This window comes from Macrotis lagotis, chromosome 4, assembly GCF_037893015.1.
Source record: "Macrotis lagotis isolate mMagLag1 chromosome 4, bilby.v1.9.chrom.fasta, whole genome shotgun sequence".
Taxonomy (NCBI): domain Eukaryota; kingdom Metazoa; phylum Chordata; class Mammalia; order Peramelemorphia; family Peramelidae; genus Macrotis; species Macrotis lagotis.
Window position 1 is genome coordinate 79,149,216 of NC_133661.1, and position 14,052 is coordinate 79,163,267.

Genomic DNA, 14,052 nt, shown 5'->3' on the forward strand with positions numbered 1-14,052 from the left:
GTTAGTTTGTTTTGCTTAGGACCAATTGCTTGCTCAATCTACTCTCCCTCTTGTTCTTCCATTTCCCTTCTGTTTCCCTGTTGAATGAAATGTATTTCTGTACTCAAATGTATGTGTTTTTCCCTCCTCTGAAGCCTCAAATGAACATGAGTTTCAAGTTTCAGTTGTTCTCCCAGCACCTTCCTCCTTGATTTGTTTAAGTGAGAAAATTTTTCCATCTTGCCTTTTGACCCTCAAAATTGCTTTTAAATAAATTTGGGTTCAACTAATCACTATAGTATCTCTATATATTTGAAAAATAGTGATACACATGTAAATGTGAGACAAAGTAAGCAGGTTATATAGTTGAGTAAAGAGAGAATTAGATTTGGAATCAGGAAGACCTGAATTAAACCCCTACCTACCTCAGATACTTCCCAGCTGTGTGACTTTAGTCAAATCATTTAATCTTTCTTAGTCTCCGTTTTTTCATTTGTGAAATGGGGATAAAGAATTGTACTTATCCCACAGAGTTGATGTAGAGATCTAGTGAGGTGATGTACATTAGTATGCTATATAAATAATAGGAATCATTATCATTATTATTACTATTACTATTATTATTATTATTAATCCAACATACAGAAATGGTCTTGCTTATTTATGGATTTGCAAAACCTTTGCATAAACATTCCTCCAACCTATCAGTGGAGAACCCCTAAATCTGATCAATGGCCAATAATTAGCATTTTCCATTTGTTTTCAGGTATCAGTCACTAGAATTTGCTGCCCCCCCACTTGAGTGAAAAGCACTGTATGAATTCCTATAAACAAACTTATTGCTCTAGCCACTGAAAAGATTATTCTAGTTTTAAACTTATGTCAATTGACATATATGTATATATGAATATATAATAACTATATTTGCATATATAGTTAATTAAATTGGAGAATATTTTTGTAATCTTAAAAAATAGTATTTTTGCACAAGACATTGTAAGTCAGCTACAACTGGAGGAATGCTCTGTTAAGATGTCTATTTTAGTAACATTGCCTGGATTTCTCAGGGCATTTTAAAATGTTTATTTTCAAATGATGTCAAATTGCCTGACTTTATTTGGTTTTTGCAGGCTCCAGCTCTCCCTCCACAAAATACCTTGAGTGGCCATGAAGTTAAAGGTAAAAAACTTTTTCTTTAATTTTATTTGGTTGGTAGAGGGAGTTGGGGAAATTATTATGTATCTAATTATTTTAAACTGATTATTTCTTAAACTGAAATAAAGTACTTTCTGCAAACAGCAGTTAAGTGCCTAGATTACAAACACAAAGACTTCCTATTATCAAGTCCATGACTATGTACCAGCCCTTATGGCATCATCTGTCCCCTTGCAGAGAGTCATCTGATTTCTAAGTGAAGATAAAGCAGGAGGAGACCTCAGAGGCCCTCAAGTCTAAATCCCTCATTTTACAAAGAGGAAACCAAAACTCAGGGGAACTGAAATCATCAGATAAGGCCTATTCAAAAGTGAAGAATTACTTATTCAGAATCAGAATTTAGGGGCGGCCAGGTGGTACAGTGGATAGAGCACTGACCCTGGAGTCAGGAGTACCTGAGTTCAAATCCGGCCTCAGACACTTAATAATTACCTAGCCGTGTGGCCTTAGGCAAGCCACCTGACCCCATCGCCTTACAAAAACCCTAAAAAAAAAAAAATCAGAATCAGGATTTGAAGTGAGCTAAATAAACAAATATGAGTTCAAAGAGCACTTGTTCTTTTTGCCTTTCCAAGAATTTAGAGAGGGATTCTTAAGTTGGACATCATGCATAGACTTAAGGGGGTCCATGAACTTGAATGGAAAAAAAAATTACATCTTTATTTTCACTCATCTCTAACTGAAATTTAACACATCCTTCAATTATTCAAAAACAGGCTTCTGAAAAAAGGCTCTCTGACACAAAAGATTAAGAACTTTCTGCATTGCTTTCAAAGTCTCTCTTGTATGTCTTACCTCCCTTTATTTCCATTCTTTTTATTCATTGTATTTGCCACAAATCACAGTTAACTTTACTTCCCTTGCTAAGATGACCCAGCTTTCAAAATGACTCAAAAATACTTCTCTAATTTAAGTCTCTTAACTTGTTAAATTCTCTGAACTTATTAGCAAATGGACAGTTTCTAACTCAAAACTCAAAACCATATCTTAGGGGGCAGCTAGGTGGCACAGTGGATAAAGCACCAGCCCTGGAGTCAAGAGTACCTGAGTTCAAATTTGGCCTCAAACACTTAATAATTACCTAGCTGTGTGGCCTTGGGCAAGCCACTTAACCCCATTTGCTTTGCAAAAACCAAAAAACCCCAAAAAACCAAAAAACATAAAAACCATATCTTAGGTATAAATTGACCTTTTTTCCTCTGTGCACAGGTTTCTCCTTGGCTACCTCTTGGTTTACTCCTTTTTGTCTATTTCTTTTTTAGTCACCCTATTTCAATAGTTTTTAGCTTTGGTTCTTCACTTGTTTTCTTTCTGTCCTTGCTAAGTAAAAAACCACAGGAGCAGCCTAGAGTTTAGACAAAACCTCATCTACTCTCTCTCTTCCCTCTGAAGCTTACCCATGTGCATCTCAGAGCGATCTTTAGGATCGGTATAGCACCATGATAGGAACAATGCACTCATCGAGTCTTGGGATTTGGAGGGACTTTAGAAGGTTGATCTGAAGGCAGAGTAGAGTAGCGCAGCAGGACTTTATCGCCAGAGGGCCTGGGTTCAACCCTGTAACTGTCATCATTCACTTGGATCCTATGAAATGGGAAGCTCTTCTCTAACATCCCTAGCCTCTTCATGGATACCTCTAGAAACAGCAGAAGTCAGAGAGAGAAGGAACCATCTAGGCCAATGGGACCTTCCTCCCCTCACCCCTTTTTACTGTTGGTAAGACTAAGATTTGGAAGTTGGGTGGATGATTTGTTCAGGTCCTCTCAGTCTACTTTGGACAGTTCTCAATGTTACAAATTTCTTTCTCATATTGAGCTGAAATTATTCTCTTTGGAACTTCCATTCACTTTTTATATGAAAAAAAAATGGCATGCCGATTTGGACATTTCAGGGACTCCAGCTAAAGGAAAGTTAGGGTAGCAGAGGGGTCCTTCTTTTCTGCTCACCCTGCTGTCAAGGTCCTCTTTCTCACACTGGTGTGGGTAAGATTACACAAGTCAACTAGGGTCCCAAAAGCTCCAGTTACAAAAGAGTCTGTGAATTGCCCATGCAAGGAGTTGACATTAAGTCTGAGAGAATGGACAGGAGGTGAGCTCTGATAGGACAGACAGATACATATCTAACGGCAAGGTAGGATGCAGATCAGTTTTTCCCACTCAGTTTTGTTGTTTCAAAGAGAAAATTACATTTTTTCTGTAATGCTAAACTGCAAACTTTCTCCATGTAGAAAAACCTATACCTGCAGAACGTCACCGAAGCCGAGCACCTGGCCCGCGGCTGGATCTCTCCCACCCATCAGCATTTCCCACGGTCAACAAGTAGGAATTATTTTCTTCTTTGTGTTCTCTCTCATCACCATAGTAAGTAGCATTCGCAGGCCCAGGGTAGCTTCCTTTTCATGGACTGGGGCTGATTCTGAGCTAATGGGCACTTTTTTTTCAGCAAATAAAGAGAAGTTTGATCACTCAATGAATGTGTTGGCCCCATATAAATTAAAATTCCAACATTTAGCCATTGAATCAAGATTGGGAGCCTTCTATGAAAATTATATCACAACAGCCCTTCTTTTCATGTACCTGAATAATGAAGAAAATGGAGGCTATTGTCAAGGTAGTTGAGACCTTAACACCTCAACTTTTCACCAACATTTATCCAAATAACATAGAAAGTGGGTTTGCTTGTGTGTTTGTTGAATTACTGAGGTAATTACTTCCGCTTTCAGAGCTATTTACCAATGAAAAAGGCACAACTGTTTTGTGTGATACAGTGAAGAGGACTGGGTTTAGAGTCAGGGAATCTGGTTTCAAATCCCAAATATTCCACTTACTACCCACATGACCTTAGGCTAGTCACAGTTTCCTCATCTGTAAAAAGATTGATTGGAATTAGATGGCCACATGGATCCCAACTCTGTCTAAAGTCCATTGATATTTATACAATTTCTTTCTACAAAGCCAAAACAAAAGGTGGAAAGATCAGAATTTGGGTCAATTTCAACTCCAAAAAGCCACAGTCTCTGACACCAAACTCATTTCTTCCACCAGATGGGCTCTCTTTCCTGAAATTCATGTTTCTGACAATAGTGGCAGACATTCTCTCAGGTTCTGGGGTCTTAAGGCCATGGTTTGTCTTCTTTGATTCATGAAGTCCCTTTCAAAGTCCATCAACTTTCCTTTTTTCTCTTCCAGTCCAGCGCCAAACCCCATTGATTCTTCCTTCAAAATATGTTCCAGATTTGATTCCCCTTTCCATTCCCATAGTCACAAACTTAGATTATGCCCTTGTTACCTCACACACAATTACTACAAAAACTATTTTTATTCTTAACAGCCCACATGTAGCAGAGCCAGGATGTAGACATGGCTCTCCTGATTCCCAAAGGGATGTCTTATTAGCAATGTCTTGGATGGGAAAGAGCTAAGACAAAAATCCTTAGTGTTAAGAGAAGGATGGGTAGAAAGATCCTATGGAACTCAAAGGGGATTGTGGGCAATAGGTTGGGGCAAAGATAGGTGATAATTTCCTGGATTTCATTCATTTAGAAAATATTTATTTAGCATCTAGCACACCCAGAGGGAGCACTATGCTACATCCTAGGAAAGCAGATACAAAATTGAGAGAAGACACATAGTTCCTGCCATCAAGGACAATCATATCCATCATCTACAGTCTAATAGATGACCAAGAGAAATGTACATCGATAATATACAATACTATAAAATGTGTGACCCCAAAAAGGTCATGGCTATAGAGCTGAAAGAGACTTAAAAGGTCATCTAATCCAATCTCTTCGTTTTACAGATGAGTAAACTGAATCCTAGGAAAGTTAAGTGACTTATTCAGGGTCACAGAAAGCATTAGAATTTGAATTTGAACCCATATCTTCTCATTCCAGCTTGTGTGTGTTCCACTTGTTCAAGATACTTCCATCTTGATAAAGAGTTCTGATCTTATTTGAGTTATATGAAAATGTTTCTTTAAATTTTCTATGAAGAAAAAAAAGTTTTATGTAACAAATCAATTTGGCAAGTAAAGTTGCAGAGAGCATTAAAAATAAGAGGAATGAAGATCACCTTTATTGACATAGTATTTGTGGTTATCAAACATTCTGCCCTATCTTCTTTGTTTAATTATTTGGGGTCACAATATGGGGGAAGGGGAGGGGAAGACTTTTAGAAATGATTAATTCTGACTCCTAGAGGTTAAAAGACTTGTTCTGAATAAGTAAGAAGTACAGTTAGAATCATACTCAGACAGTCTTATTACAAATCCACATCAATTTAATAAATTATTTTTAGGGACTTGAGCATGGTAATTATTTATTACTTTTTGCTGATAGTTAATACTGGATTTATTAAAACAGACTCAATGGTAACTCCACTTAGAAGGAGTCCTTCATTGTGGAGTATGATATAAGATAAACCATTTCATGGAGTCTTTTGAAACACGGTCATAAAAAAGTCCTCCCTGCTAAGCCTCTAGAATCAAGGGAACCCTTGTATGGAGCACAATCCTGCTGATAATATAGACTAACAGAGAATCTCTAAGAACCACAACCTAGTTCAACCATAGCAGAGATTAAAGACCATATAGCCTGACCCCCTCATTTTATGAATAAAGAAACTGAGGCCCAGAACATTTAAGGTCATATAGCTTGTACTCCAGACATACTCTTTGATAACTGTCTCTGCCAGCATTTATATTCTTTAAAGTTAAATCTTTGTCTTTCAAAGAAAAAAAAAGTGTGTGTGCAGTGGGGGGGGGGGGGGGGGAATTCATGCTCAATTTCCTCCATAACTGAATCTCTGCTCTTTTATTTCAGACCAGTCCAACAGAAACCTGTACCTCCACCAAGTAAGTGCACTGCTAATAAAATTAAAGGTGGTTTTAATTACAACAAGATTATACAGATTAAAAGATTTGGCCATTCACTTTCTGGTTAATTCAATAAATATAAGCAAGCAACCTTCCAAAAATACTGAAGCTAGAGAGCTCAGACTCCCTCCTCAATTCCTCATTCTGACATGAGGCTAACCTTGAGTTCTTCAAGGCTATGTTAATGCAATGAAAGCTTTACAGGTCTTACCATGCTGGGACAGTTTTGAATATCCATGAATGCCTGTCATATGAGGACCAGTCTAGGTAACCTCAAAAAAGTTCATCACCAAGTCAACTCTAGGCCAACAACCACTGAAGGTCATCCTCTAATCTACCAAATCATGGAAAGACTGGAATCTCTGACAAAATCAAAGATCCTTGAAATAGTGAATTATAAGAAAGATTCTGAGAGAGCTAGCCTTGGAGTCAAGAAAACCTGAGTTCAGGTCTCTTGTACTAATTAGATATCTTCAGAGCCCCAGCATCTTTTATAGGCAGGGTTCTGATCTGCACCGGTAGTACAAATGACAGGTTTAGTTTTAAATAAATTAAGTTCCATTGTGAGTTAATGCCAAATCCTTAATTTTTCTTATGTAAATATCCTTATACGGGTATAGGGGTAAAAAGGAATATTATACTGAATTAATTGGAGAGTATTATAAAAGCACTGAACCAAGGTACGTGGGATCTCCAATATTGTTTTGTCCAGCATTCCTTCCCTCACTCCTTGCATTTTAGAAATAAGGAAAGTTGGGAGGAAGGAAGGAAAAGAGTCTAGGAATTTAGCCAGGGTCACAGATTGGGTTAGTGGCATAGCCAAGATTAGAACCCAGAACTCCTAGTTCTGAGTACAGCTATCGGGTCATTACATCAAGGATTATTTGTAATATATCCATGCAAAATCCTCTATATACCTTCCCTTATATATTTTTTCTATAGATCTATAGTTGTTTATCATATTTCTGCTTAATCTCACAGCCAGACTGCACACTTCCTGAGGGCAGGGACTAAGTCTTATATTCTCTTTTTGACTAATTTCAAATCCTTTTTAGAGCCTCCAGAGGTGTTAAGTCCCAACATGGATAGTTCATTACCCAGCTTTCCAGCCAATTCCTCTTCATTAGATCAGGTATGAAATTATCCCTGTAAGTACCAACTCTTCATTTGGTGAAGGAGCACAGCAACAGAAGGGAGGGTTATCTAGATGGACCTTTCACGGAGTTCTGTGTGTGAGCATTTCATAAACTCTTCCATTTAATTCAATTTAACAAACATTTACCAAGCAGCTGCTAGATGCAAATTCCTAGAGATATAAAAATAGGAACATAGCATGCAATTCAATGAGGACAAAATATGTGCACAAAATAACTGTGATAAAGGAAGCATTAATCAAATCCCTCCCACATGCCAATCTAAACAAATACATCAATGAAACAATACCTGCCCTCAAGAAGCCTATATTTCACTGCGGGGTGAAAACAAGTACATATGCATATATATATTACACTCATACTTATCTACACACATACATGTATTATATATAAATCTAAGTATATAATAACATGTGTGCATGAAGTACATACACACAAACATACATACAATATGCCTACATATTCCTTTGTGTGTGTGTGTATATATATATATTATTCAAAGTAATGTTAAAAAAGAAAAAAAGGCAACATTTTGGGGTAGAGGAACGATGTGATCAAAGTGCTATTCTCTAATGATTTCTACTAATAATGACTCCTGTCAATTAAAAAAAAAACAACTTTGAGTTACAGAGTACTTTCCCTACAATGACTTTATAAGATAGGCAGGGCAAGCATCATGAGCCCAGTTTTTTGGATGAGGTGACTAAGACTGCATCAGGTTGCTCTAGGTAACAGAATGATAGAATAACTCTTCTATCTCCAGCATCCTGATTCCAAGTCCAGGGGTCTTCTCCCTGCTGTATAAGAGTCTCCCTTGGACAGCAATATGAAAAGCAGCTGGAAAGAGAAGTAGACAAGAAGCAGAAAATCCAACTAGAAGATGATTACAGCAACCTGGGCACAAGATAAGGAGGGCCTGAACTAAGGCAGTTGCAATAAGAATTTAAAAAGAGGAGGGAGATAGGAGTTATCAAAAATAGACTTAAGACCTGACTAGACTGGCAGAGGAGAGGGGCAAGGTTGAAAGAGGAGTGAAAATTGAGTCCGAGGTCCTAAGTTTGGGTAACAGACAGTAAGAATGATCATGCCATCAGAAAAATATAGATTTACAGAGAAGCATATTTAGAGAGAAGGCAGGACGTTAAATTTGAGGTCATGGTGGGAAATCTAGATGGTGCTAACCCAAAAAGTATCTGGAGATATGGGATGGGAGCTCTAGGCAGAGAAATGTGAAATATAGAGATTTGGAAGATGATTTCATAGAGGTGATAAATGAACTATGGAAGAAGATAAGCCCAGTGGTAGATGTGACCTTTTTCAAATGACTGTGGACCCCTTTGAGGGTCCCAAAAGTGATAAGTGGAGATTCCCATCTCCCTAACAGGAAGAATTTCCTTGGGTTTCTCATAGCTATAAAGGTAGGTAAGAGTACTACACTATACTCAACTGTGCCCTTTTCCCCCACCTTCCATAAGTTCTATAGACCTATCTTAAATTCCAAACACACACACACACACACACACACACACACACACAGTTTCTAGCTTCCCAGGGGAGGTCATCTAGTCTAACCTCCTTATTTTACAGATGTAAAAACTGAGTGATTTCTAGCCCCAGAGAGACTGAAACTTTTTCAAGGACACATGGGACACAAATAGGTTATGAACTGAGGGATGTTCGAATTCTGTACTTTTTCCATGGTCTCTTCTTGTGCATCTAAAAGACAGGGTGCTCTCCAGGCTCTCCAATGCATTATTAGCATTTTCAGTATGCCTTTGGTTTTGCAGGAAGCTGATGTTCATTGTAGACCGTGGTATGCTGGAGCCTGTGATCGAAAATCAGCAGAGGCTGCATTATACAAATCCAATAAGGTGTGTTTTTATAATTCCAAAATTTGTGCCTGGTCTAACATTGACATTTCCTTTGTGTGATATTTCATGTTTTGTAAAATATTTTTTGCATTCATTTTTCTCATTTTGTCCTCATGGCACCCCAAAGAGGCAAAATTTAAATTCAGCATGTCTAAAACTTCATTCATTATCTTTCCCCCCAAACCTTTCCATTTTCCTAAATTCCCTCTCAATTACCCAGTCTCACAACCTAGCTGTCATCTCTGACCACTCATTCGATCTCTCCTGTCCCATTACCCCAAACTCAATCTGCTGCCAAGTCCTGTCCATTGCACCTCCACATACGCCCCTTCTCTGCTCTGATGCTGCCACTAGACCAGCTTGATCCAGATCTACATTACAGTCGTTTCCTCCTGAGTCTCTTTGTCTCATTGGGAAAGTCTCTTCCCACTCCAATTAATTCTACACTTAGTCATCAAAGTGATCTTCCGAAAGTGCAGGTCTAGTGAACAAATGCCAGTGACTCCCCTTTGATTGCTTTTTAAAACCCTTCATAGTGTGTCTCCTTCCTCTTTCTAGTCTTCTTATACTTCCATCCAAAAAAAACTCTGCGACTGTGTGACACTAGCCTCCTTCCTGTTCCTTGCAAAGGATACTCCAGTCTGATTCTGTGCATTTTCATTGAGTGTACGCTATCTTTGAAATGTTTGTCTTCCTTGTCTCTACCCCTGGGTTTTGCTCAAGCGCCAGTGATTACCTCACCTTTCCCATTCCCCCTTAATTTTCCCCCAGTGTTTTTTCCTTTTGGATTGCATCCAAATTTATATGTAGATATAAAACCATATGTATCTGTATGTAATATACACAATATGCATTACATATATATGATATACCATATATACATGTATCTATATTTAGATTGAGGTATATGAGTTTGCATATTAGAATTCCCCATATTAGAATGTGAGTTCCTTGAGGGCAGGGACTGTTTTTAAAATTTAGTCATTGCTTGGCCAGAGCAAGCTCAATATATGCTTCTTGTTGTTATGGAGAGAATAGCTTAGTTTCTTCACACGACTTATCCAAGGTCACAAAATAGGTCTAGGGTAGAGATGAGAGCTGGACTCAGGCTTCTTAGTTCCATGGCCAGTTCTCTTTCTCCCACACTACACAGCTTCTCCAGAAAAATGTTAGGTCAACAACCTGGAAATAGATGCTAACTAAAATAATTTCAGCCTTCTAGAGAGAGTTAAGAGAGTCGGGTTTAGAATCAGTAAATCAGAGTTAGCATCTCTTAGATGTATTACAGTGACCCCAAACTCAACATTCTCAAAACAGAAAGGAGCATCTTCTCTCCAAAACTTGCTACTGCTAATGGCATGGCCATTCTTCCATTGGGGCATAAGCGCTGAATTCCAGTGCTTACCAGCTTATGACAACTAACAAGTTGCTTTACTTCTCTGTTTCCATTTCCTCACATGTAAAATGGAATCCCTACCTCAGCTGTTGTAAGGTTCAAATGAGAAATACATAAAGAAATTTGCAAACTTTAAAGCCCTACCTCAGGGACAATGTCATGTCCTAACCTGTCACCACCATGGCAACCACTGGCAGGACTCGACATTCAATAGGGTGAATTAATTATATATAGCAGGCAAATGATGCTATAAATATACAGATGGCCCTTACTGTAAAAATGGTTCCCTACTCCTGCCATTTATAGTCAGTTATTATTTTATCACATTTTAGCTGCTTCTTGCCCCCTTCTCCCCTCAGAATAGTAACTTGAAATAGTAGGGTAAATATCTCAGCTCCTTCCAAGAACATTCACACATTTGGCTGGGTCATTCTGCTTTCTGTTCTCCATCCCTCACCCATCCCCTGTCTCTCCATTAGCTTTGCTCTTTTTCTAACTATCCTTCACCTCCTTCCCATCCCTCTGTGCTTATCCATAAGTATAGTACCTTCAGAGAGGATAAGATAAATAATAAGAGAGGTACTGAATACTATGGAAGGTCAGAAGAATGAGACATCACATCCAACTAGGGGGTCTTAGAAAGTACTCAAGGAAGAGGCATCATTTGAACTGGGTCTTCAAGAATGAGATAGATTCCAATAGCTAGAAGCAAAAGAGGACTTCAAGGCAAAGGGACAGCTTGAACAAAGCCACAGGATAGTTTGATTTGCCTGTAATATAGGTTACTTGGAGTCAACAAGTATTATTAAGTATGTACTATTGGGGAAGTTAGATAGTATCATAAAGCACAATGACCCAAGTCAGGAAAACTCATCTTTCTGAGTTCAAATTCAGCCTCAGACACTTACTAGCGGTGTGACCCTGGGCAAGTCACTTAATCCTATTTGGCCCAGTTTCCTTATCTTTAAAATGGACAGAAGAAGGAAATGGAAAATCACTCTAGTGTTTTTGTCAAGAAAACCCCAAATGGAGTCCCAAAGAGTCAAACATGACTGAACAACAACAACATGTTCCAAGTGCTGTGTGGTCAGAAAAGACCACATGCAAGTCTCTATATACAAATAAAGTATAGATATAATATGATTCATACATAAATATGTTAAACTCAATTGTACATATTCAACTTTTACCAGACTGGGTTTGTTGCCAAGGCAAGGGGATAGGGAAGGAAAGGGAAGATGTAGAAAAATGTGGAACTCATAAATTTGCTAATGGATGAATGTTGAAAAACTACCATAGTATGTACTTGGAAAAATAAAATAAAATATCAATTAAAAAATAAAGTAAAGAGAATTGGAGATAGCACATTGGAAGGAAGCACAGTGGGAGTTAAAGCTAGAAAGACAGTTTGAGGTCAGAATATGGAGTGCTCTGAATGACAAGTGAAGGGGTTTGGATTTTATTCAATATAGCATTGAAAGCTGTTTAAAGTTTCTGAGTAGGGGAATGAGATCATCAGAGTTGTGCTTTCAGATTATTCTGGCAGGGAGGCACAGACACAAGTGGGGCAGGAGACCAGGATAGACTCTATAGGATGCAGTTGTGATAAAGAAACTGAAAATTAGTGCATCAACCTGGTAGATCCTGACATTCATTATCTCCATTCTATTCAATTCTTCTAGCTTTATATAAATTATATAAATTTTTCTCCCCTTCCTGATAATGGATAAATGCTGTTACCAGATCATAATTGCTTCCTGTGGTCTCCCATACTCTCTAATATTCTGTTGCCCATATTTCACTGCACCCCATTTGAGTGAAATACGTACCCTCAGAAGTTTCTTCAAGCTTTACCTATGAAACAGAATGCTTTAACTCCCCCCCCCCCCCCCCCGCCCAAGAACACCATTCTGTGCTTTTTCTAGACCTTGAGAAAGGAAAGCAGATACGGAGGAAGATTAGTATCACACAATTTCTCCAAAATCTGGCTAGAGTTCTACATCTTGACTTCTGATAGATCTTATTCCCCTTCCTCATAATGAGGATTTCTAGGAGAAATAGGGACAAGAATGAGGAAGCACAAAGGAGAATTATCCATCTGACCTACCCTTGCCCCAAGGTTTCAAAGTTTTACTCTTTATAAAAAAGAGATTGGAAATTATTCTGAGGAAATAAAATGCCTAGTTGATTCTTACCAAAGGTTATTTTTTTAAATCCTACTGACTTGATATTATAGGAAAAAAAATTTAAATATCTTTTTTATTAAAGATTTTATTTATTTTGAGTTTTACAATTTTTCCCCTTATCTTACTTCCCTCCCCCCACCCCCCACAGAAAGCAATTTGTCAATCTTTACTTTGTTTCCATGTTGTACATTGATCCAAATTGAGTGTGATGGGAGAGAAATCATATCCTTAAGGAAGAAACATAAAGTATAAGATCAGGGGCAGCTAGGTGGTGCAGTGGATAGAGCACTTAATAATTACCTGTGTGGCCTTGGGCAAGCCACTTAACCCCATTGCCTTGCAAAGACCTAAAAAAAAAATGATAGCAAGATCAGGCAATAAGATATCAGGTTTTTTTTTTCTAAATTAAAGGGAATAGTCCTTGGACTTTATTCAAACTCCACGGTTCTTTATCTGGATACAGATGATATTCTCCATTGCAGACAGCCCCAAATTGTCCCTGACTGTTGCACTGATGGAATGAGCAAGTCCTTCAAGGTTGATCATCACCCCCATGTTGCTGTTAGGGTGTACAATGTTTTTCTGGTTCTGCTCATCTCACTCAGCATCAGGTCATGCAAATCCCTTCGGGCTCCCTGAATTCCCATCCTTCCTGGTTTCCAAAAGAACAATAGTGTTCCATGACATATATATATATATACTACAGTTTGCTAAGCCATTCCCCTTTGCCACCACAAAGAGGGCTGCTATGAATATTTTTGTACAAGTGATGTTTTTACCCTTTTTCATCATTTCTTCAGGGTATAGACCCAGTAGTGTTACTGCTGGATCAAAGGGTATGCACATAAAATATCTTTTTTTAAAAGGTCTAGAGACAATTTTACATCCATGTATATTTACTATTCATATAACCAAATTTACTTCCTTCAATTTATAACATCATGATACAATGGAAAGACAATGAAAGTTGGAATCAGAAGTCCTGAGGTGAACCTACAACTAAAGCTTTACTACCAGAATAACCTTGGAAAAGTCATTCCCTCATTCTAGATCTTAGTCTCCCCCTCTGTAAACTGGGTTAGACTAGCTGACTTCTAAGTCCTCTTTAAGTATAATGACAACATCTCATTTCTATAGCACTTTAATGTTTGAACAGCATGTGTGTATGTTGCGTGTGTGTGTGTGTGTGTGTGTGTGTGTACCTACAGTCATTTGATGTATGATTCTATGCCCCTTCAGTTTCACTAAATATAGGGACCTATGATTTCATTAGAATTGATATTTGGATTTATTAGTGTTCATTAGTATTTTCAAATGAGAAAAACACCCTCTACCAATGAAGATTGACATATACTCTGTACCTCATAGGCCTACAG

The 14,052-nt window shown here is 38.1% G+C and overlaps 1 protein-coding gene across 3 annotated transcripts in view; it reads left to right on the forward strand.

Annotated features, from left to right (window-relative positions):
* Nucleotides 1–14,052, forward strand: part of BLNK (B cell linker) — a 175,327-nt gene that overhangs the window by 151,141 nt on the left and 10,134 nt on the right. For all 3 annotated transcript variants that reach the window (XM_074233256.1, XM_074233255.1, XM_074233254.1), the window contains exons 13-17: nt 1,110–1,158; nt 3,422–3,512; nt 6,017–6,048; nt 7,125–7,201; nt 9,011–9,094. In XM_074233256.1, coding sequence (XP_074089357.1) covers nt 1,110–1,158; nt 3,422–3,512; nt 6,017–6,048; nt 7,125–7,201; nt 9,011–9,094 — 333 coding nt within the window. The remainder of the gene's footprint in view (nt 1–1,109; nt 1,159–3,421; nt 3,513–6,016; nt 6,049–7,124; nt 7,202–9,010; nt 9,095–14,052) is intronic.